This window comes from Martes martes (genome assembly GCF_963455335.1).
Source record: "Martes martes genome assembly, chromosome: 17".
Classification (NCBI taxonomy): Eukaryota; Metazoa; Chordata; class Mammalia; order Carnivora; family Mustelidae; genus Martes; species Martes martes.
In genome coordinates, this window is record NC_137905.1 from 54,867,436 (window position 1) to 54,892,600 (window position 25,165).

The following is a 25,165-nucleotide window of genomic DNA, read 5'->3' on the forward strand; positions in this document are numbered from 1 at the left end:
TTTTAGAACCATCAAATAAGAGCAAACTGCTACATTCTCAATGGATCTCGTGACTGCCTATACATCTCACCTAGAGTTAATATCGAAGTGAATAAATGCCTGAGAAATCTTGCAAAAGTAGTTATACAAATACAAATTCAAAGAAACACTTATGATCTCATACACCCCGCACAGCCCCTTCCTCAAGAACACTTAGCATAGAACCATGAACTTCATGCAGCCAAACTGCAGCTCTTTCTGCCCATGGATCCTGTGCTACTCAAATGAATTTCCTAAGTTTTATCATACAAGCTTTCAAGAATTATTTCTTGGCCATTTTATTTGTTTATTTTTTTATTTATTAAAAAGACTTTATTTATTTGACAGAGATCACAAGTAGGCAAAGAGGCAGTCAGAGAGAGAGGTGGGGGGAAGCAGGCTCCGTGCTGAGCAGAGAGCCCAATGTGGGGCTCGATCCCAGGACCCTGGGACCATGACCTGAGCCGAAGGCAGAGGATTTAACCCACTGAGCCACGCAGGTGCCCCTTTCTTGGCCATTTTAATCCATGATACCTCAACATGGTATTTCATTGAAAAGTTTTGTTTCGGTGATCATTTGTGCTCTATTATATTTCAGGATTTTAAGACCCTCAAAATGTTAATTATGGTGGCATGTGGGTAGCTCAGTGGTTTGAGCCTCTGCTTTTGGCTCAGGTCATGATCTCAGGGTCCTGGGATAGAGGCCCTCATCTGGCTTTCTGCTCAGCAGGGATCCTGCTTCCCTCCCTCTCTGACTGCCTTACTGCCTCCTTGTGATCTCTGTCTGTCAAATAAACAAGTAAATAATCTTAAAAAAATGTTAATTATGTGATTGTTCTCTTTTTCTGAAAACACAACGAACTAAATAGAAGTGTATGTCCAGGGGTGCCTGGGTGGCTCAGTGGGTTAAGCCTCTGCCTTCTGCTCAAGTCATGACCTCAGTGTCCTGGGATCGAGCCCCACATCAGGCTCTCTGCTCAGCAGGGAGCCTGCTTCTCTCTCTCTCTCTCTCTGCCTGCCTCTCTGCCTACTTGTGATCTCTCTATCTCTCTCCATCAAATAAATAAATCTTAAAAAAAAACAACCAAAAAAACAAAAAAAAACTTGTTATTAAAAAAAAAAAAAAAAAAAAGAAGAAGTGTATGTCCATGACATTAGTGTGGATAAAGAAAATCCAATGGGACAGAGGGCTGACTGCCTAAGAACCTCCACCCCCAAAAGTCAAATATATCAACTACACAAAGGTGAGAGCTCTCCCTGTTCAGTGCAAACAGGGATGTGGGACAGGAGCCAATGGTCGAGAAAGAATTCTTGAGATGTTTTTTGATCTGAAATATTGGGGTTCAGGAGTGAATGATGAAGAAATAGTTATTGAGATGTCTTTGGTGCAAGAAAGTGGTATTACTAAATATGGGGACAGGACCTGTGGTTAGAAAGAGCTATACTGGGTTTGTGAGCAGTGACTGATGATGTATGTTCAGTGGAGGAGGGGGTTGAGGGAACAATAGAAGTCTAACGAATTTGGAAGCAAGGTTTCCAGGATCTTGAAGGTGGTGTCATGATGAGGTCATGTATGACTATCTTGTAAAACCTTAGTCATGGACCCTTCAGATATCTATCAGTGGGCTCTATGCGTGGGGAATGATGGCCAACATATATTTAGGGGGTAGAGATAAAGAAAGTTTTCAAAGGGATTATCCTATGTTAAAGAGGACTTACAGGATCCTAGAGGTCTGGCTCATGTCAAGCTAAGGTTACTTTTTGCCTCCAACAAAACAACATTGCCACCATTGTGAACTCCTTGAGGAATGTCACACTGTGCCTATCTCAACTGTTTATCAATGGGCTGCAAGTAAAAGGAAATTTAATTTATCTGCACTTCTTTGATTTTGTTCTTTTCCTCAGAGAATACAAGAAAGGTGCATCTGGGTGGCTCAGTTAACTGCCTGCCTTCAGGTCAAATTGTGATCCCAGGGTTCTGGGATTGAGCCCCGGATCTGACTCCCTGGTCACCCTCCACCACTGCTCATTTGCTATCTTTATCAAATAATAAATGCCATCTTTTTAAAGTTATGTTATTATTGTTGACAGAGGGAGAGACAGCAAGAGAGGGAACACAAGCAGGGGGAGAGGGAGAGGCGGAAGCACACTCCCGGCTGTGCAGAGCCAGATGCAGGGCTCCATCCCAGGACTGTGGGATCCTGACCTGAGCCAAAGGCAGATGCTTAACCCAGAGAGCCACCAAGGCACCCAGCAACTATAATCTTTAAAGAAGAAAGAAAGAAAGAAAGAAAGAGAAAGAAAGAAAGAAAACCAGCTCGTGCCTGTCCCCAACGGTGCCATGGCCAGTGCCACTGGCCTTCCTGCTACACCTGCCCCCCCCCCCCACAGGGCTGGGGCCAGAATGGGGCAGGCTGCTCCGGCTGCGGGCAGCTTTGTGCTGCTGGAGGCAGGTAAAGCTGCCTCTTGCTCAGAGGAGCTCCTGGCTGGAGGCTGAGGAGGGAGCTCCCAGGGCACCGTCAGACCTCCTCTCAATGGCACCCCAGCCGGCTCCATTTTGTGCGGTGAGCTGGGTGGGAGACACTGACCTGGACCCCATTCCCGACCCTGGGCCCTTAGCAAGGCTGGTGCACAGAGTCAGGGTGGGGGTGGGGGGCTCCCAACAGCTAGCAGGGGCACGGCAGGGCCCGGCAGCTTTGCCCCAGTGCCCTGGGCGGGTAGATGCCTGGCAGGCGTTGGGCGCCGGGCTGGCGCCTGGGTCAAGGAGTAGGGGGATGCGCGCCACGGTGGGCCGCCGCGCGCCACGGTGGGCCGCCGCGCGCCACGGTGGGCCGCCGCGCGCCACGGTGGGCCGCCGCGCGCCACGGTGGGCCGCCGCGCGCCACGGTGGGCCGCCGCGCGCCACGGTGGGCCGCCGCGCGCCACGGTGGGCCGCCGCGCGCCACGGTGGGCCGCCGCGCGCCACGGTGGGCCGCCGCGCGCCACGGTGGGCCGCCGCGCGCCACGGTGGGCCCGATAGTCAGCCCACGGGGGCGGTGGGGCTAGGGCCAGCCTGCGATCCTGCCTGGGTAGGAACGGAGGTGCCCGGGAGGAAGGAGTGGATTTGGTCTCCCCGCAGTCTGGCTTACACGTAAAAAATGCAGCCATCTGGCGGCTTGTGGCCCCTGGACTTGCCTCAGAGGTTGAGAGTGGGCAAAGATCAGACCCCTTTTTAGAAAGGTGTTTCTGAACACCACTGACAACACGGTTCTCACAGTATTTCATGACAACAAATGGCGACAGTGCTACGACAGATGCTTCTCTACTAGGCACGGTTGCACACTGCATGGGAGGAAGGCACTATGTGATTCAGCCTCATGATGCCACTGAGCACAGCGTGAATGATCATGAAGACACAAATGGTTGAAAAGACAGTTTCAGAGAACAAGGTATCTATCTTCCAACTGCAAATGTAGCAAGGATCATGAAAAATGTCATACCTCAAACGGGAAAGATTGTGAAATGCCAAGGACTGTGTTCAAAAATGGGTAAGGGAGCTCATCAGCTTTGTAACATCTGAAGCAAATGAAAGATGTCATCAAGAGAAACGGAGGACAGTCAAGGGAGAAGATGTTCTCTTTGCCATGCTGACCTCAGGTTGTGACGGTTCTGTTGAACTTCTAAAATTATCCTTTCAGAAATTCAGAGAGGCTATGAAAGGAGAGAAAGGAACTGGTCGAAGAGTCATAGCTGCAGATGGACTAAGTGAAGAACTTACAGAGGGTCAATAACAAAACGTTATGGTTTATACAATGTCATATTTCTGGTGTTCAACAAATTCAGTTTTCAAGGTCTGAAGAAATGGTGGCATGGGGTGGAGAGAAGCTTAAGTCTGTATGATTCTGGAAACAGACACTAGATGGAAGTGACTGGGGAAAGAGGTCTCTTTGTACATTAAATAGCTGTAATGTAACCTCCTAATGCTTGACTGAGGGCTTCATTCTGACTTGAGATGCTTTGTCATGAAGGATTTTCAAGAAAAATTTGGATTGTAAAGGTATTAAAATATTTTTGTTTCACATGAGGTTGTTGCTCTGTAGGACTCCTATATACATTACATATTGCGATTTATTACTATCAGAGATTTGTAGAAAGTTTCTTATTTTCATGTTGAATCATGTTACTTTTATAATTCAAGTCAACCGCTGGGTTAATTCATGGTGTTTGCCGTTTCAATAAAATATAAGGGTGGAGTTAAAAGAAAGAAAGACAGACTCCAAGCAAAAGAAACTCAGGAGAAAGAAGTTTCCATCTGAAATGTGACGGTTTCTGCATATCACTCCGTACACCTAAGGTCTGTACAAATGTAAGACAGGGAATATGAACACTATAGGGGAGGAATCTGACAAAGAGCAACAAGCCAATAAAAGCAGTTAACAGTAGGTGTATGCCAACAAATTGATCTCAGTGCCCAAGGCACACCAAAGGACACACTGTCACTGGTGTTTTCTTGTGGTCTGAGAACAGTAATGCAGAATAGAAATCTAATTATGAAAATACAGTGGATATAAATGAAGTTAAATCACCTATAGTTTCTGTTGAGGCTGCTTTTAGGCAAGCAGACTTGATCAAAGGAATGGAGAAAGGGCCCCCAGCGCCCCTATGGCTGAATACAGACAGGTCCATCAGGGGACCCACCTCAAAGTAGCCATGGGCCCTGACCAACCACCGGGCTACTGACAACCAGGTACAGTAACCAGAAAAGGGAAAATTGGATAAGCTCCCATAACCCTCTTTTAAACACAGCCCCCACCACTGTCTCCTTACAGACAGCCTCTCCTCTGCTGTCCTGCCTGCTGCTCTCTTGCAGTGTATTCAATAAACTTCTAATACCTTTGCTCTGCCTCAGGTGAATTCTTCTCAGTGCCCACTTGACTGGCTTCCACCCAACCATGGACCCACATCTGGGGTCCCCATCGGACTCTCAGAGATACCACATTTAGACACCACAGTTTCCATGTGCTGTAATACCGACTGTATTTTTTTTTAATTTAAATGTCTATTTTTATTTAAAGATTTATATTTTAGAAAGAGGAGGGGAGGGCCAGAAGTAGAGGGAGAGAATCTCAAAGAGACTCCCCACTGAGCAGGGAACCAGGAGCGGGTCTCATATTCTAGGATCTGGAGATCATGACCTGAACTGAAATCAACAGTCCAGTGTGAAACTGACTGAGCCACCCAGGCAAACCTCTAGTATATTTTACATAGAACATCTTTTTCACATTCTTTTTTTTTTTTTTTTAATATTTTATTTATTTTTTGGTCAGAAAGAGAGTGAGCACAACCAAGCAGGCAGAGTGGGAGGCAGAGGCAGAGAGAGAAGCAGACTCCCTGCTGAGCAATGAGCCCAATGGGGGACCAGATCCCAGGACCCAGGGATCATGACCTGAGCTGAAGGCAGACGATTAACCGACTGAGCCACCCAGGCTTCCCATCTTTTTCACATTCTAAAGGGGAAGACTCAACAATCCCCTCCCCCAACTTCTTTCATCTGAGAAACTTCCAAATTATTCTGGAGCTTATATCCATCGTTTTACTTGTGCATTTTCTTACTCCTGGGCTACACAGACCTGGTAAAGCATACAGACAGGCCCTAAATGAGAAATGTTTTCCCTCCCTGATAAACCAGGACCAGACCTCATCACCAACGGGGATCTTAGACTCCACACACCTTCCCCTCTGGATATGCCACCAAGGGAATATTTTCAATACTTGCAGGACTTCAATTCAAAGTGACAACTGCTGATGGCCTACTGGAGCCAGGTTGGAAAGAAGGCAGAGAAGGGATGTAGGGGAGATAGGGGATACCTGGGATATAGGGGAGTAGTGTTCTAAAGACCTAGCCTATGGTATCACTTCAGAAAATGAATACTACATTCAAGAACACATGCACCAGAAACTTCAGAACTAGAGCAATCAACATTTGCCATTTCTAAATGCAAGGAATTTCAGGAGAAAAACATGACAAGACTTCTGACTTGGGATGCCAGGCTTACCTGAGAACTGGCCATTTCTTCTTTCACTTCATCCTGTAGATTTTTTTCTCATAAGGTGTTTGTAGAGAAGTCACAGCTCCATCAGGAAAAAATGCCCCTCAAACCACCAATACAAACTCTTCATCTGTAAACTGCTCGTGTGAAGACAAGACCCTGAAATGCAGATAGACCCAACATCCCAGTGCTTTGTGTCAGGAGCTGTTCAGAAACTTGGAGTTCCTACTTGAACACCAGTCCCTGAACCTTCCTTCTCTAATTCCAGGGGTGCTCCCCTCCCAAAATGCCCAGAGAGACAGAGAGAGCATAGGCACCATGTGCTGCATGGACCTGACCCTCCCAGACTCACGTAGCAGAGACCATGTTGCCTCTCCGTGAGCCAAAGCCTGCTCTCCGCTCTCATAAAATAACCTGAAGCCCTCGTGCTCATCCCTGGCCTCACTGAGAATCACCTGGAGCCCTTAATTAATGCAACAGGATTGTTTCCACCCAAACTGACCAACAGAATCTGAGGGGGAGGCCAACAGAGAAGATCCTTTTTGAAACTCCACACGTGATCCTATTGGGAAGTAATTGCGGAGGTGACCAGGCCGAGCACATTAGCCAAGGCTGTGGTGGTAACAGATGAAGATTCATGCCTTCACCGATCAGAGTTTCTGGAGACACATTCTCCGTCTTTCTGCTACACAGAGACACCTTACAGGCGGAGCTTTTCCTTACAAATGCAAAAGTCTTCCAAAAGTAAACACAGGATTTCAGAGCCTTTCCTTTATCTGCCTTTTATTTAAAATAACCAGGTAAAATAATGCTTATGCCAGACACATTTTAGGGTGACAAATTGGTCCCCTTCAGTCGGTAAAATGTTTCTTTTCATAAGTAACTGCCACACATTCCGAAGTGAATGTTCTTTTTACCCTCACATCAGCGATATGAGAATTTTAATTCCTCAACATTCTCACTGAAAATTGGTGTTATCTTTTTTCTTTTAGCCATTCCAGGAAATACTGAATGGCGTCTCACTGTAAAAGATGAAGTGGTCTTTCTATAGTGGTCCTGGTGACCGAAACGGGAAACCACATAAAAGAATCAAGTGGAACAAAAATCACATGGCTGGGGGAGCCTGGGTGGCTCAGTGGGCTAAGCCTCTGCCTTCAGCTCAGGTCATGGTCTCAGGGTCCTGGGATCAAGCCCCGCATGGGGCTCTCTGCTCAGCGGGGAGCCTGCTTCCCCCTCTCTCACCCTGCCTCTCTGCTACTTCTCATCTCTGTCAAATAAATAAATAAAATCTTAAAAAAAATCAAAGGGCTGCATTCATGCTTCAGCGAGACTCCATTTTAAAGATTAAGGGGTACATACACCTGGTGAGTACTGGGGGAGGTACAGAACTGTGGAATCACTAAATTTGACACCTGAAACCGAAAACATGTTAGGTTAACTAATTGGAATCAAAATAAATTATTTAAAAAGATGGACAGCCTGAGTGGCTAAGTTGGATAGGCAGCTGACTCTTGATGGGGCTGAGGTCAAGATCTCAGGGTTGTTAGATGGAACCCCGGGATTGGCTCTGTGCCCAGGGTGGAGGGTTCTTAAAATTTTCTCCCTTTGCCACTCCCCTCGCCCAACACCACCAGTAACAAGTGTACTCTCTCTCTCTCTCTCATAAGACGTTTTTTCTAAAGATTTTATTTATTTATTTGACAGAGAGAGACACAGCGAGAGAGGTAACACAAGCAGGGGGAGGGAGAGAGGGAGAAGCAGGCTTCCCACAGAGCAGGGATCCTGATGCAGGACTCGATCCCAGGACCCTGGGATCTCGACCTGAGCTGAAGGCAGACACTTAACGACTGAGCCACCCAGGCACCCCCCCTCATAAGAATTATTAAAAAGCATTTGTTCTATGTTAAGAGTACAAAATAAATTTTCAGAATTCAGAATTCAGTTTCAGAATTAAGTTGTCATAAACCAAAAAGAAAAAATTAAAAAGTTACTGTACAAGGACTGTGTGTATCAAAAAGTTAGCATTAAGAACACTAGGGGGCGCCTGGGTGGCTCAGTGGGTTAAGCCTCTGCCTTCGGCTCAGGTCATGATTCCAGGGTCCTGGGATCGAGCCCCACATTGGGCTCTCTGCTCAGTGGGGAGCCTGCTTCTTCCCCTCTCTCTCTGCCTGCCTCTCTGCCTACTTGTGATCTCTGTCTGTGAAATAAATAAATAAATAAAATCTTAAAAAAAAACATTAGGAAGGAAAAAGTGAACTGACTCTTGAGTACGGTGCTTTCAGTTTGCAGTGGGAGAAATAAGGCATCTGACTGGGAAGACCTCTCTTGGTAAATAACATGGCAAGTGACGACAGCAGGGAAATGTATTGTTACTTGGTTTGAGTGTCACCATAAACTCAGTTTGGTGAGGACTAGGCATCTTCTGTTATAATAGGTCACACAATCTGAGAGGCTTTGCCGTTCTCCTTCTGTGCTTGGGTAGCCACAGTTGTTTCTTGGCTAGCAATGGGATCGGTGTGTCTGATCTATCTCCCAACTTGCAGCCCAATAGATTGCCTGTTTACAAAAAAAACCCCTTGGAATTCAGTTATGAATTACTAAAAGGAAGGTACTTTTCTTTTGTAATACTGCATGGCCACAACACACTTTAGAGTCAGGAGAAGCACAAATTGCAAGTCTGTGACACAGATGAAACTGCCTTTGGAAATTTAAAATTCTTTTTTTTTTTTTTAAGATTTTATTCATTTATTTGACAGAGAGATCACAAGTAGGCAGAGAGGCAGGCAGGGTTGGGGGGAAAGCGGGCTCCCCGCTGAGCAGAGAGCCTGATGCGGGGCTCAATCCTAGGACCCTGAGATCATGACCTGAGCCAAAAGGCAGAGGCCTAACCCACTAAGCCACCCAGGTACCCCTAAAATTTAAAATCCTTCACAATGTAACCCAGTGAAATGATGCATTCTTGCAGTAAGATTCTGAATGAATCCAAACATAAAAACGACATTAGTTCCTCTCAGTAGACAGCGGCAGAGTCAGCTTCAGCATCCAGCAGCCATCCCACAGGGATTCCCATTCAGGACACCAATAATTTAGGTGTTCCATCAGGGGAAGTGTAGAAGAATCAGCCACTTAACATACCGAGCACTTTGAATTTAGGCAGACTATCTACAGAGAAAACCATGACATGAAATATAGTAAGATCACTCTAATTAGCATATTCATTCAGAGCTAAAACATATAATGGCATAAAAACTAAGAATAGTCACCAAAACGTTCTGAATTTGGGAAGAATGAGGAAGGGAGAAAAATAAGTATTTCTATTTGTGTGCAAAGGTATATTTTGGGCAACAGCTACAAGTCAGGCAATATAAAACAAAAAATTTCTTATATGTGCAAAACACAAAGTACGTTTAAGATTCTTCCTTATATTCTACTTAGTTAACATATGAAGTAATATTTGATTTAGGTGTACAACAGTGATTATACAATTCCATAGAACATTCTATGCCTATCACAGGGGCAGTCTTTAATCCCCATCATTTACTTAATGCATCCACTAAGCCATGTCCACTCTGGCAACCATCAGGTTGTTTTCTAAAGTTAAGAATCTGTTTCTCGGTGTGCCTGGGTGGCTCAGTCATTAAGCATCTGTCTTCAGCTCATGTCCCGATGCTAGGGTTCCAGGATCAAGCCTCAAATCCTGCTCCATGGTCAAAAGAGAGCCTACTTGTCCCTCTCCCACTCCCACTCCTCTCATTGCCTCTCTGTCTCTCTGTAAAAACAATAAAATCATTTGAAAAAAAGTTTATTTCATGCATTACCTCTCCTTTTCTCTTTCCTTTCCCATTGCTCACTTGTTTTCTGAATTCCAGACATGAGTGAAATGATACAATACTTGTCTTTCTCTGAATTATTTCCCTTGGAAGGATACACTCTAGCTCTATCCATGTTGTGGCAAACGGCAAGATTTCATCCCTTTTAGGGTTATAAATATGCCTTTCGATTTCTATCTTTCTTCGTTATTCATTGAGGGGTCAATGAACACTTGGGCTGGACTGCTTCAAGCAGATATACTCACTGCCTCTCACTGTTGAACTGTTTCACCAACTAATCCATGCCATGCAAAGACCCAAAATACAGAACTACACTCATTATGGTGCTGAGAAAAGGGAGGAAAGTCCCGCACAGCAGGGAAGCAGCTTCCCTGAAGATCACCCAACCACCCTGGATCTGACCTTGACTGGGGTGATCTCCCTGGGAAATGAGGGCTTGGGAGCAACCACAGCACGTGTCTTGCAGATCCAACCTATTCCACTGTCCAGAAGGCTTCTTCATCTCAAACATCTATTCTACCCTGTGACATCTTAAAGCTGCCCTCATGATTGCGTCATCCAACACCCTCTTCCATCCCTTGTCACGGATCTAGGCAGGGAAAGTAGTGTAATCACTGACATCCAGTAGCATTAGTCCTCGAAGACACAGGAGGTCGATCAAATCCTCAGGATAAAGCAGGACCTCCCTCCTCCTGAGAAACCCACATTAGCCAATTCTTTCCCCCATGACATGTCTTCATCAGATGACACAAGCAAGAGCTCCTTGTGCCTTTGCAGTGACTAAAAGGAGCCACCTCCGGGTCCCTCCCCACACGGGAAAGAGTTCCTCACATTTCTTTTCAATAGGTCTTGACTTTCTCTTGAAGGATGATGCCTTCCTCAAATTTTACTTAGATTCACATCCCACATCCCCATGCTAAATGTCTTAATACCCATCAGCTTTCCATCTCTCTAATCTCAATGAAGCATTTTCTGAGGACACTCTCTCCATAGCACAGCCAAAAAAGAGTGCTTGTGGTGCCTACGTAGCTGGAAAGAAAAATGAGGGCGAATACAACTGGAGATCTGGAGATAACTAGGTCATAAACAAGTAGAAGTTATTTTTCGACAACTGGGGAGTCACTTGGGAAACTCAGGACACTTCTCCTCTACGTGCTAATTCTTCATCTTGATTATTTTCTGTCTCTTCTCTGGGCTACCACATGACTCTTATTGGGATAGATTTCACTTTCTTATGGGGTATCTATGACACACATAGCATGGTCATCTGCACATGTGTACCTCATAGACACATCAAAATACCACGCAGTGTAGGACATGGGGCACATGCTTTCATTTGGGGTCATGGTGCAGTGCTAGAGACTCCCAAGTCTAAGTCCAGAATATGCCATTCTGACTAAAACAGATTTAGGGAAGCTCTGGGGGAGGGGGAGTCTTCTCTAAGGGACATGGGAGGGAAAGCATTATGAGAAAGAGAGATGGTGGCTCACAAGAACGGAGTGCAGATGTCATATGAGATGTTCCACAAACTTGATACCCTGCAGTGTGGTGACTGGGGAATGCACATGTGAGAATGGCTCCTGTCAGTGCAAGGACCTTCAAAAATGCTGGCTACACAAAATCGATGCCAAGTAGCAGTATCATGGAGTACATGAGCTAAAACACCACTAATACCTCTATGTTACATACCTTGGTAATACAGCCACGGTTAATATCATTGTATTCACAAAGAGGAGAAAATCACAGCATAGACTAGGGGAAAAATAATCACATATCCCTTAAACCTTCAGACAACTGAGAAAATGGATTCCTAGGTAAATTGTTTTACTCCAGTATCATATAGGTGATTGATTCGATTAGCTCCCTACAACCTTCAATGAGATAAATGAACACTAGACGTAGGATAACTTATCATTCATGACACACCCATATCCAGATGTTAAAACACACTAGGTTTTATTAATGAAAATATATCAAGTTCACACAAACACGAAGTTATGCATTTCAAATCCACTCTATTGTCACCATTCGAAATACAGAATACACATGTGCAAAAGCATTCGAGTGTTTTCAGAAGGATATGGAGTACCTATTTCCAAAAATCTCAGGACTGAGGTACATTCCTCAGAAATGTGTATGTTCAACGGTATGGCATTGTAAAGAAGAGTTAGCTACCCTCCTTCAGTCATCTGTCAGGATTTCCTCATTTAACCACATCAAGTCATACTCTCTAAGGATTGCACTTAGAAAGATACATTGGTAGTTTACTGAATGGCTACCTCTTTTTCCTTAAAGAACAATCAGGAAAACCTCATATTTCTAATATTGAGGAAGTTCTTCAGTGTCAATACATGCAGAAGTGTGTGCTCTGAACACCCATCCCATGGAATCATACGTCAGTGTTATAACTGTAAGCACCATCTCCACTGAGATGTACTTCATATGTTTTATATCATACGGTCATCTTCCACGGAAAATTAGGTATGCATGAGTCCCACTTAATGGAGCAGAACATCCTATATCATTGATGTAACAACAACCAACCACGTGGTCTTACACACCCACAAGGAAAGGAGGAATTTTCTGGAGTGATTTCAGAGGAAATACATTAATTCTGTTAATCACAAATCTCAAATAGGGTTAATGTAAAAAACTAAAAAAAACCTGAAATCCTTATATATATGAAAAAGTCAACCCACTAAATTTATTGAAACAGACTGCCATATACACTTACTAAGTGTTTAAATTTGATTTTTCATTATAATTACTATTTTCATAGAGAGTAATGTTTGAATAGAGTGAATAATGTATTCCATTGGCTTGACTTCTTTAGCATTTACTGGCATCTGATGTTCAATTCAATAGTTTTCTAAACATTGCTAATTTTCTATTGACTTTCCTTAATGCACCCCCTGGTGTGTGCTCCAATGTATACTAAAATGAAAATCTTTCCACATTCACGATGTTCCAAGGGTTTGAATCTAGTATGCATTTTGACCTATTGAGTAAGCACTGAATTCCAGTTACAGGCTTCGCCATGTTCTTTACATTTCACACTTTCACTCCTGTATGAAAACAACGATGTTAACAAAGGTGGGAGTCCCACTGAGAGGTCAGACACATTCTTAGTATTTGTACACTTACTCTCCTATTTAAAATCTCTCATATGGAGTCAGGAGGGAGCAGTCCGTAGGCACTCTCTCACATTCATTACATCCGTAATTTTCTCTGCAGGGTGAATTCTGATGTGCAGTACGGGTTGTGTGCCTGCTAGAGGTTTGGCCACATTATTCATCTGGTGTCTTTCCAGTATGAATTCTCTGTTTAGAAGGTGTGCATGCTGGACAAAGGCCTTGCCACACTGGTTATATTTGTGAGGTTATGGTCCAATATGAATTCTCTCATAGGCATGAATGGGTGAGCACTCCTTTACTGATTTTTCTCACATTCTTTTTTTCTTTCTTTCTTAAAGATTTTATTTACTTATTTGACAGAGAGATGGAGAGAGAGCACAAGTAGTGAGGAGGGTCAGGCAGGGGGAGAGAGAGAAGCATGCTGCCTGCTGAGCAGGGAGCCTGATGCAGAGCTCAATCCCAGGACCCTGGGATCATAACCTGAGCCTAAGTGAGCACCCTAACCGACTGAGCCACATGGGCGCCCCTTTCATTACATTCTGTACACTGGTAAACTTTCTATCTAGTATGGATATCATGATGTTTAATGAGGACGGAGTGCCTGTAAAGACCTAACACCATTCTTGACGTTGGTAAGGTTTCTCTCCAGGATGAATCCTGTGATGCTGATTGAGGGCTAAGCTGTCCTTAAAGGCCTTGCCACATTCATAACTTGTTAAGGTTTCTTTCCAGTATGAGTTCTGTGATGTCGAATAAGGCCTGAGCTCCGGTTAAAGCTCTTGCCACATTCATGACATTGGTAAGGTTTCTCTCCAGTATGAATTCTGTGATGTCGTATAAGGGTTGAGCTGTGGATAAAGGCCTTGCCACATTCTTGACATTGGTAAGGTTTCTCTCCAGTATGAATTCTGTAATGTTGAGTAAGGCTTGAGCTGTGGCTAAAGGCCTTGCCACATTCTTGACATTGGTAAGGTTTCTCTCCAGTATGAATTCTGTGATGTCGAGTAAGGTCTGAGCTGTGGTTAAAGGCCTTGCCACATTTTTGACATTGGTAAGATTTCTTTCCATTAGGAATTCCCTGGTGTTGAGTAAGCCTTGAGCACCAGTTAACGGCCTTGCCACATTCTTGATATTTATAGTGTTTCATTCTGGTATGGGTTCTGCTATGCTGACTTAGGTGTGAGTGCACGTTAAAGGCCTTGCCACATTGTTGACATTGGTAAGGTTTCTCTCCAGTATGAATTCTATGATGTCGAGTAAGGTGTGAAAGGCAGTTAAAGGCCTTGCCACATTCTTGACACTGGTAAGGTTTCTCTCCAGTATGAATTCTGTGATGTTGAATAAGGCTTGAGCTCTGGTTAAAGCTCCTGCCACATTTCTGACATTGGTAAGGTTTCTCTCCTGTATGAATACTGTAATGTTCATTAAGAGTTGAGCTGTCCTTTAAGGTCTTGCCACACTCTTGACATTGGTAAGGTTTTTCTCCACTATGAATTCTGTAATGCTCAGTAAAACTTGACCTCCAGATAAAGGCCTTGCCACATTCATGACATTTGTAAGGTTTCTCTCCAGTATGAATTCTGTGATGTCGAGTAAGATCTGAATTCCGGTTAAAGCTCTTGCCACATTCGTGACATTGGTAAGGTTTCTCTCCAGTATGAGTTCTGTGATGTTGAATAAGGCCTGAGCTCCGGTTAAAGCTCTTGCCACATTCGTGACATTGGTAAGGTTTCTCTCCACTATGAATTCTGTGATGTCGAGTAAGGATTGAGCTGTGGTTAAAGGCCTTGCCACATTCTTGACATTGGTATGGTTTCTCTCCAGTATGAATTCTGTGGTGTTGAATAAGGGTTGACCTGTCATAAAAGGCCTTGCCACATTCCTGACATTGGTAAGGTTTCTCTCCAGTATGAATTCTATAATGTTCAATAAGACTTGACCTCCAAATAAAGGCCTTGCCACATTCTTGACATTGGTAAGGTTTCTCTCGAGTATGAATTCTGTGATGTTGCATAAGTTGTGAAGGGAAGGCATAGGCCTTGCCACATTCTTGACATTCGTAACTTTTCTTTGCATTATGAATTCCCTGATGTTCAGTAAGCCTTGAGCTCAAATTAAAGGACTCGCCACATTCTTGGTATTTATAGGGTTTCTCTGTACTATGAATTTTGCAATGTCGAGTGAGGTGAGAGTGCCTATTAAAGGCCTTCCCACATTCCTGACATTGGTAGGGTTTATTTCCACAATGAATTTTGTGATGTTGAGTAAGTTCTGAGCATGATTTAAAGGCTTTGGCACATTCATTACAGTTGTGATTTTCCCCTGCAATATGAATTCGTTTATCTCTATTAAGACTTGAGTGATTGTTAAAAGCCTTGCCACATTCTTGACATTTGTAAGGTTTCTCTCCAGAATAGATCTGCAAATGACCATTTATTGATGAACCGTCCTTAAAGGTTTGACCACCTTCTTCACATTTGTGTATTTTTTCTCCAGTATGCATTCGCTGATGTTGAGATAGTGTTGAGTGGCAGTCAAAGGATTTACCACATTCCTTAAATATGTAAGTTTCATCTCCCTGAGGGCTTATCTCATGGATGTTTAGGCTTGATGACTGACTAAACATGGTCCCTGGTTTATTAGATGTGAATGGGCTTTTTCCCTCATGAATTCTCTGATGATCACCAACACTGGAGGACTGGTTATGACCTTTCCCACATTCATTATCTTTATGAAGACTGTCTCCTGAAGGGAGTATACTGAGGTTAGAGCTTGGATGAAAGCCTTCCCCACATTTCTCACACTCATAATGGTTCTCTGTCAACCTAGCCCTGACACATCGGTGAGCACTGGAGCCCTGGTTCAATGTTTTCTGAGATTCAGTGCATTCAGCAATTCTGTCTCCAGTGAAAAGCCTCTGGTCATTCTGGAGGGTCGACTCCTCAGTGAAGCCCCTCTCGAATGCATCCCACTGAGCACTTTGTTCTTTATTTCTAAATCTCTGATTTAAGGTCAGGCCAGTCCTATCTTCCAAATGGCTCAAATCATTATTCTCAGCATGGACTAGGTTACTTTTCAGATGTTCCAAATGGTCTGTCCACAAATAGCTATGATTGACTATCTGATTGGAGCTTGTGCTGACAGAAACACACTGCTCTGCAGAAACAGTTGACTTAAAAAGCAATTTTTTCCACAGCAGTTTATATCCTTCACCGTCTGGGGCAGTGAGATTCTCATTAAGGGCAATTGCCTTGGTTTGGGTGTATCGCCCAGAATTTCTTTGAAGCCCTTCACTCTCCCCATCATTGTCCCAATCTGTGCTTAAGTGTAAAATCTCAACAGCACTATGTTCGTATCTGTGCATTGATACCTTCTGGAAAGAACCTTCTATGCTCCGCTTTAGCAGGAAACTCTGAGTGTCATGTGAAGATACAGCTGAAAGATACCAAATAAAAGTAAAATCATTGCACTTACTACATTCAGAAGAATATACTGATGACTTCTAATACAGAAGCATCAAGTCAATCAGACAATGTCAGAAAGTTGGCTGAGAAGGAGTCATCAGGACTTCATTTCTCCATGGACACACAACTGGCACACAATGTACTGAGCACATAGCCTAATAGAGAATTCTGCGGTATGGTCATGGTGTAGCACATATCACTTTCCTGTATCTCTAACAATCAGGAAAAGGGTCACATGAGCTCAAAATTAGCAGAAGAATAGAGGATATAGAAACAGAAAACTGAACTGAACCAAATAGGGTACAGTAAAAATAGGAACGTATCAACCACAGGAAAAGCTGTTTGTCAGAAAAGATCAACAACACTGACAGCCCATGAACTAAATAAAGAATAACTCAAAAAAGACCAATTAAATGAGAGGTGAAGAAGTGAAAGCAGACACAGTGTAACTGACTATAGGTATAAAAGTAATTGTAAGAGGCAACACTGGATAATCAGGGCCCACAAATTGTTAATAAGAGACAAGTATACATTTCAAAAAAGGTATAACCAATTTAGACTCCATCACTCAGAAAAGTAGAAAAAAAATCTCAGCTGATCTGCAAACATGAAGCCAAATGAAAGGGGAATAAAATTAAAAACCCCAACAAACAAAAAACTGTGTGCCAGATGACTTCACTGGATATTCAAACAGACACTGAAGGAGAAAGGACTGCAAATCTCCTCAAACATTTCCAAGGAGTGACGATCAGAGAAACTAGCAGAACACTCTCTCTGTGGCACCAGCATTCCCAGCTCATGCAAGCCAGATGAAGACACTAGAAATCACGAAGTTTGCAAAACTCTACCTGTGACGCATATTCACTCAAAGTCCATAATAAAATAGAGGAAACTGAATCAAAAGCACATTTTCCCTTTTTACAAGATGATCAAGTGGGAAACGGACCTGGAATGAAGGGTGCTCCAACATATAGAAAACCGTAAATTCAAGACTCCACATTAACAGAACGAAGGGCAAAAATGACATGATCACATTAAGGGAGACAGAATACAAATATGGGCATAATGGACAACATGTCATGATAAAAATACTCAAAGTAGAGAGAGAAGGAAACCCCAACCTAATGAATGGCACAGATGTATGAAAAGCTGAAACCTATTCAGTAGGGACGGTCTGCAAGCTTCCCCTCTATCATCAGCAGGTAATGTAGTAAGCCCGCCACTGCCTATAGTACTGGATTCTCTATTCAGAACAATTGTGCAACCAAAAATACAGTAAAGGAATCTAAACTGAAAAAGCAACAGTAAAACTCATTGTTCACATGGGACATGATTACAGAAATCCCTGAAGATCATTTTAATTTTTTTTACTGCTTTTGGTCATTGTTTGTATTGTTTATTTCTGCCAATTTTTCCCTACTAGACTTCCCATTTCCCAAGTTTTTCATGTTATACAATACAGAGTTAAGAAAAATGTTGGAATAAACAACTTAATTTCCACCAGAAGAACTAAAAACGGAAGAGACCAGGATTAAATTTTATAGAGGAATGAAATAAAGAAAAGTCTGAAATAAATAAAGTAGAAGATTAGTGCTAATGGAACATAGAAAGTAATGCCCATTTCAATCAATAAAACAAAACTGGCAATGCTTTAACTCCACCAACCATTACATAATAACAAATAGGGAAATTTTTTTTTAAGACTTAATTTATTTATTTGACATACAGAGATCACAAGTAGGCAGAGAGGCAGGCAGAGAGAGAGGGGGAAGCAGGCTCCCTGCTGAGCAGAGAGCCCGATGCAATGCTTGATCCCAGGACCCTGAGATCAAGATCTGAGCAGAAGTCAAGAGTCAGTACTTACTCAAGTGAGCCACCAAGCACCCAATTATTTTTTACCTCCTATCTCTGTGGTAAAGTTCTCACTATTGTTTTCTCAACTCCTCGAGAATCCTTATGATTGGGACCTTAAATTCTCCATCAAGCTCCTCACTACTGTTTCCAGTGTATCTCTGGCCTTGGTCTTATCTGCTTGTTTTCTTTGGGATAAATTCTTTCATCTTGGCATTTGTCTAACTCTCTACTTTGTTCTGTCCATTAGAAGTCAGTGATGTCTCCTGCTGTATCCTTCAGGCCAGTGGTCTGCAGGGGCTCTCCTTGCCTGCTACGGGCAGTGTTTGGTCCCTGGCCGGAATGTGGCCAGTTTGAACTAGGTGAGCTCTGCTCCAGTTGTGAAAGGAGACCTGATGTCAACTCCACCAGGACTGCGGCCCTGTAGAATCTCTACTCAGGAGACGTGATGTGGGCAGGGGCTGACCTTGCTGAGCCTGAGACAAGCCTCACTGAGAAGGGCAGTCCCCTCAGATCACAGGGGGTGGGGCCTGGTGCAAGCAAGGCAGACAGCTAGTGTCCTCACTGAGTGGGGCTCAGTCTCTAAGCTACAGGACGGGAGAGGGCTCCCATGTTTTGGAAGCCACAGGTCACTGAATGTTTCCTCTCAGGAATGTGCTCCTAGACTACTGAATACTCTCCCCACTGTGTGCCCCAGGTGGTCTTCAGATGGCTGTTTCCATGCTGTGAGCCCCCAGGTTGTTTGCCAGCCTTCTCTCCAGGAGCACCCCAGGGCCCTCCTGGTTCTATCCCATCCAAACCTGGTGACCATTAAACCTCCAGGCTTTAAGATATGCTGGTTCCAAGAACTCATGAAATTCAGCCCTTCTCCGTCTCCAAGCCAATGGCTTTGAGAAACCTCCTTATGCATCCCGAGTGCTCCTCTGTCATGACACCTACTGCACAGCTGCGGCTCTGTCCCCTCCACAATGCTATACTCCTCTCCTCCCTAAACCATGTCTCCACACTATCTGCCATCTTCCATGTGGCCTCTTCTCTCCTCTTACTTAGGGAGTTTGTCCTGTCACTCTTCAGCCCAATGTCTGGGGCATTTAGGAAGACCTGACAGTTACCTAGTGGTGCTCATGACAGGACACATGAGTCTAGAACCCTCCTACGCCACTCCCATTTCTTCTCCCAGGAATCCTTACTGTTTTAATCCTGTTAAAACTCGTATGGATTTTATAAACCTGGTACACAAACCAACACATAAAAATTAGTTTTGTTTCTACACAACAAAGAACAATTCCCCAAACAGAGACATCATACATTTACAGCAAACCTCCTCCCCCACAAAAAATGCTTCCAATTTAACATAATGGTAGAGGTCAAACCAGAAACAATGAAAAGTGTAATATACTGTGCTGGATTCAGAGAATGAATAACTAGGAAAAGCATCCATGTTCTTTCACTGGAATAACTGAAACACAATAAATCTTGAAGTGACCTACAGAAACTGCAATCTCTACCAAAACTCCAAGGTCATTTTTGTGCAAAGATCAAAATCCATCCTAACACTATGTGATGTCATGGGATAACCCATACCCAAAATATTTTGGGAAGTGAAGAGCATATATCCCGACTTAAGGTATACAACAAAGCAGTTATCAAACTAATGTCCTATAGACATGACCTCAGGAGTAGAATAATGGAAGAGTGTGGCTGAGCCAGATGTGCACTTCTCCAATGTTAATGTGTGTGTCAATGAACTGAAGATCCTGTTAAAATTCGTATTCTGGTTTAGATGTTTGCGTGAGGACTGAGTTTCTACTTTTCACAAATGTGCCACTGATGTCCTACATCGACAATGTATGCTTCGCTCACAATTCCAGGACTGAATTATGATGAAGAGATTCAAAGGTTCCTAAAAAGGGGGAAGAGCATCGAGGTGACCATGGAGTCCTTCCCTTCCCTTCACTCTTCATTCAAGCCAACCTGCCCCTACAAACGACTGGTCACTGTTCTCTGGACCTCCTCTTATTATTCCTTCTTTAATTCACCACGCCACCGTATTCATGGAAATAGCTCCCTCCTTCACAAGAAATGCAGGTGCAAACTGCTCCTGGCTGCAACACTGGCTTTTGTAACCTGGACCCCACTGAATCCGTGGCCTTTATCAATTTCAAGTTTCCCCTGCATTTTTGCTACTACCTATGGCTTCAGGCTACAGGATCACTTCTTTCCACCTAGGCTTCCTCCTGAAAACTGACTTTGGTGGGGCGCCTGAGTGGCTCAGTGGGTTAAGCCTCTGCCTTCAACTCAGGTCATGATCTCAGGGTCCTGAAATCGAGTCCCACATCTGGCTCTCTGCTCGGCGGGGGGCCTGCTTCCCCCTCTCTGTCTACTTGTGATCTCTCTCTCTGTGTCTCACAAATAAATAAAATCTTTTAAAAAAAAACTGACTTTGGTGAATATGAACACAGTTATAAAAGTTGGTTAAACTTTCTGGTCTTCTCCAAAGAATCCACTTACACAGAAAAGCCATCCTGAAACCTGTGGTCATTACTACACACTCTTAAATGGTGAGAGATAAGAGAGACCACACTCAAGGGAGTGGACTTAAGAAGCTCTCACAGAAGTACTGTGAAGTATGTAAGCCCGATGATTCACAGACCTGTACCCCTGGGGCTAATAACACATTATATGTTTGTTTGTTTTTTTAAAGATGATATGGTCCATATATACAATGGAATATTATGCCTCCATCAGAAAGAATGAAAACCCAAGTTTTATCAACATGGACAGGACTGGAGGAGATTCTCCTGTGTGAAGTAAGTCAAGTACAGAGAGTCAAGTATCATATGGTTTCACTTACTTGTGGGGCATAAGGAATAACACGGAGGACATTGGCAGATGGAGAGGAGAAGTGAGTTGGGGGGAATCGGAGTGGGAGGTGAACCATGAGAGCTGGCAGACTCTGAGAGACAAGCTGAGGGTTTTGGAGGGGAGTGAGGTGAGGGTTTGGGGGAGCCTGGTGGTTGGTATTAAGGAGGACACATATTTCATGGAGCACTGGGTGTGGTGCATAAACAATGAATCTTGGAACACTGAAAAAAACAAAACCAAGTTAAGAAAAAAAAAAAAAAAAAAAGCTCTCACAGAAATGACTGTTCTTCCGTGTACCCCCGTGGCTGCTCAGCCTATGAGGACCACAGGCTCTTCAGGTCTTCCAGCTCACGTCTTCACACTGCTGGGTACATGCTTCTCAGTCCCTGTCCCCTCCCTTCTATATTAAGGAAACTTTATCTCTACTGTGATACAGATCAATTTGCTTTCCTAGGACTTTATCCTAATATGAATACTTATGAGTAGCTTCCTTGAAGAGTAGGGCTAGTTTTCTTTACCTGCAAATCTTTTTTTTTTTTTTCAAGATTTTTAAATTTATTTATTTGACACAGAGAGAGAGAGAGAGAGAGATCACAAGTAGGCAGAGAGGCAGACAGAGAGGGAGGGGGAAGCAGGCTCCCCGCTGAGGAGAGAGCCCAATGAGGGGCTCGATCCCAGGACCCTGAGATCATGACCTGAGCTGAAGGCAGAGGCTTAACCCAGTCAGCCACCCAGGCGCCCTACCTGCAACTTCTTAGGACACTAGTTTAATCTACATAGGTATATGCTTCTTGGTACCCATCTTGATTTCTTTTCTATTAATGTATAACGGACAATGTTCCATTAGTTCAGGTGTAGAACATGGGGATTCGACAACTCTGTAGGTTCTACTATGCTCACCGCAAGTAACTACCATCTGGCACCATAATATGCTGTGAAAATACCATTGGAGGAGTTCCCTGTATTCTTTTCACCCCACGGAAGCCTCTACTTCCCATTCCCACTTCCTCATGATGCCCATCATCCTTCTCCATTCCACACTGGTAACGATCAGGCTATTCATTGTATTTGGGTGTCTCTTTATGCTTTTTTCATTGTGTCTTGCATTTGTGATAATGAGGTTTGACCCAGAAGTAATTATGCGATGTGAACTAAGTCAGAGATTCAAAGATAAATACCATACATATTCACTTCTGTGTATAATCAAAACAACACTGTAAATGAACAAACAAGAAACAGACCTATGAATATCTATTTTGTTTTAAGGGACGGCTGGGTGGCTCAGTTGGTTAAGCGGCTGCCTTCAGCTTGGGTCATGATCCCGGGGTCCTGGGATGGAGTCCCACATCGGGCTCCTTGCTCAGCGGGGAGCCTGCTTCTCCCTCTGCCTCTGCCTGCCTCTCTGCCTGTGCTCACTCTCTCTGACAAATAAATAAATAAAATCTTTAATAAATAAATAAATAAAGTCCACGGATAATCTCAATAAATATAAAACTTCCAAGATGACACACATTCTATGCTGTAACCCGTTGGTCTGTAACCATTTTCCAATACTGCTAGAAGACAGGAGGTTCCCAGGTCAAAATCCAAGTGTCTTATGGCTCATGACACAGCAAACATCCTAAATCATCTTCATCACAGTAATTCCACTGGCCAGCTGCCCACCCCCAACTGGTACTGGGCGATGCTGCACATGCGGTGGGTTTGTGTTGGAGGCTCTGAGCATAAGAAACCCTAGTGGCTTCAAGGAACATCTAGCATATATGCCCGATCTTTGGCCATGAAAAGAGACATCTGTTTTCCAATATAATAAACTCATCTGTCCGCTACCCACGATCAAGATGCCATCACTATACTACCAAATAGGAGTTGAATGACAATTATAACTAAAACATCAATCAAGGAAACACCTGTGCAGATCATGAGGTCACCACATGACTTCAAGGAATAGTGATAATTCTATATAAGGCACATCTGTGATTCGGTGCAGATATCCACAACAGTAACCAATACATTTTCCTTCATGATCTTTCGCTGCTCATCTGGTAGTGATATACAGCTACACGCAGGGTAGGTCACAAAGTCAATGTACCTGGAAGGTTTGACTTTAAGATTTTCCAACCATCGGCCATAGGGCCAATTGCAAAGCTCTGGAAGATGCCCAAGACGCACACGGTACCACCAAAGACACATCCCTGGCCACTCTGTAAACCTAACAATGAAGTGTGCATCCGACATCATGGCCGAAATCTTTCATCCAAAAGCTGTCAGTGTCGGTGGGACTCCCATTACAGACAATGGCCAATGAGTTGCCTATGCTCCCCTGTTTGGCAATAAAAGCTGTAGAACTTATCCCACCTCCAGTGACGTAAAGAGAGAAAATGGTACATCTATCAGGTTGCCACGATTGCAGGACAGCCTGCAACACAAAGATTATGGCATTTGCGCAGCTCCTAGAGGCACGTCTGCTGTGGGAATAGAGGAATAATCACTCATCTGAGCACACAGGCCCACGGAAGATCGATGACACCACAACTGACATTGGGTGTGTGGTCCTGGGAGACTGCTAACACCACTAGAGGAGGAAGACAGAGAGATAAATCAACGGAGAAGTCAGCATCTAAGATCTTGGCTGTGTGAATCTATATCAAGACATGACTTGTGTAGGGAAGCCTGGGTGGCTCAGTCAGTTAAGCTTCTGCCTAAAAACTGGATCCTGATACAGGGTCCTGGGATAGAGCCCTGCCTGGGGCTCCCTGCTCCATGGGGAGTCTACTTGTCACTCTGCTTCTGGCCCTCCCCTGACCTTGTGTTCATTCTCTGTCTCTCACAAATAAATAAAGTCTGTAGAAAAACTGATCTGTGTAAGGAAATGACAAGAAAACATAGTTCAGGGGCACCTGGGTGGCTCAGTGGGTTAAAGCCTCCGTCTTCAGCTCAGCTCATGATCTCAGGGTCCTGGGATAAAGCCCTGCACTGGGCTCTCTGCTCACTGGGGAGCCTGCTTCCCCTTCTCTCTCTGCCTGCCTCTCTGCCTATATGTGATCTCTGTCAAATAAATAAATAAAATCTTTTAAAAAAAAGAAGACATGGTTCAACTTTTTCAGAGGACATTTCATTTTGTTAGCCATGTAGGGAGAAAAAAATTAGGAAACCCCAGACACTAAGGAAACCAAAGAGCACATTAGTTTATAATACATTTCTGACTGATCAACATAAGGATTCGATCTCTGGGGTATGATATAAGAAAAAATTTCTAAGAGGAAGAAAAAAACACCACCACCACACCAACCATGAATGGTGAAATGAAGAAAGAAATTACAAAAAGAATTCAAAACATCTGTGTATCACAAACTCGAGAGATAGAAATAGAGTTAGACAGGATACAAAGGACTCATTCTCATGATATATGGAGAACTACAAAGACTGAAGAAAAAGGCATAAGAGAAAAAAATGAGGACAAGAACTTGCTAGACACTTTGAAAAAGAGACTGGCCAAAAGTTAGTGCCCAACTCTGTAGTAATAGAGAGAAACACCACCAGCAACAAAGCAGATAAAAGTAGGACATGGTATGATCATGTATGACCCAGGAGCCAAACATCAAAATCACATAAGCTGCCAATATGGGGACAACACAGAAACCGAAATTTTTCCTCTATCTATAAATAAAAAACTGGATGATCAAATTTAAAGAAACGGAAGAAGAAACAACCCACGTAGTGATAAGCAATCAAATAAGCAGCATGGCAACACAAACTTCTCACAGAATAATCATTAACACGGAAGGCATTTGTCACTGTTAGCGTTATGTTTCAATATCAAAAAATTCATGATTTAAACATACTACCTCTTGGATATCAAGCATGTATATGTGCAAATTCATACACACATATAAAAAAAATATATACACACAAATACATGTATACGGGGAAACAACTGTTTTTAGCCCAGGAGAGAGAAACTTCCTCACAGA

General features: G+C 43.5%; 1 protein-coding gene and 1 pseudogene across 3 annotated transcripts in view; one reads left to right on the plus strand and one right to left on the minus strand.

Moving 5' to 3' along the window:
• The first annotated feature begins 3,280 nt into the window (after nucleotides 1–3,280).
• Nucleotides 3,281–3,897, plus strand: LOC308358426 (nuclear transcription factor Y subunit beta-like; annotated as a pseudogene). The gene has a single exon. The product of its transcript is annotated as a nuclear transcription factor Y subunit beta-like (transcript).
• A 1,153-nt stretch (nucleotides 3,898–5,050) lies between these two features.
• The window catches only part of LOC308358024 (KRAB domain-containing protein 5-like), a 38,803-nt gene continuing 18,688 nt past the window's right edge, over nucleotides 5,051–25,165 (minus strand). The window contains exon 5 of one of the 2 annotated variants that reach the window (XM_080828004.1): nucleotides 5,051–6,206. In XM_080828004.1, coding sequence (XP_080684130.1) covers nucleotides 6,124–6,206 — 83 coding nt within the window. In that variant the 3' untranslated portion in view covers nucleotides 5,051–6,123. The remainder of the gene's footprint in view (nucleotides 6,207–25,165) is intronic. The other variant, XR_013968276.1, reaches the window with a different exon arrangement.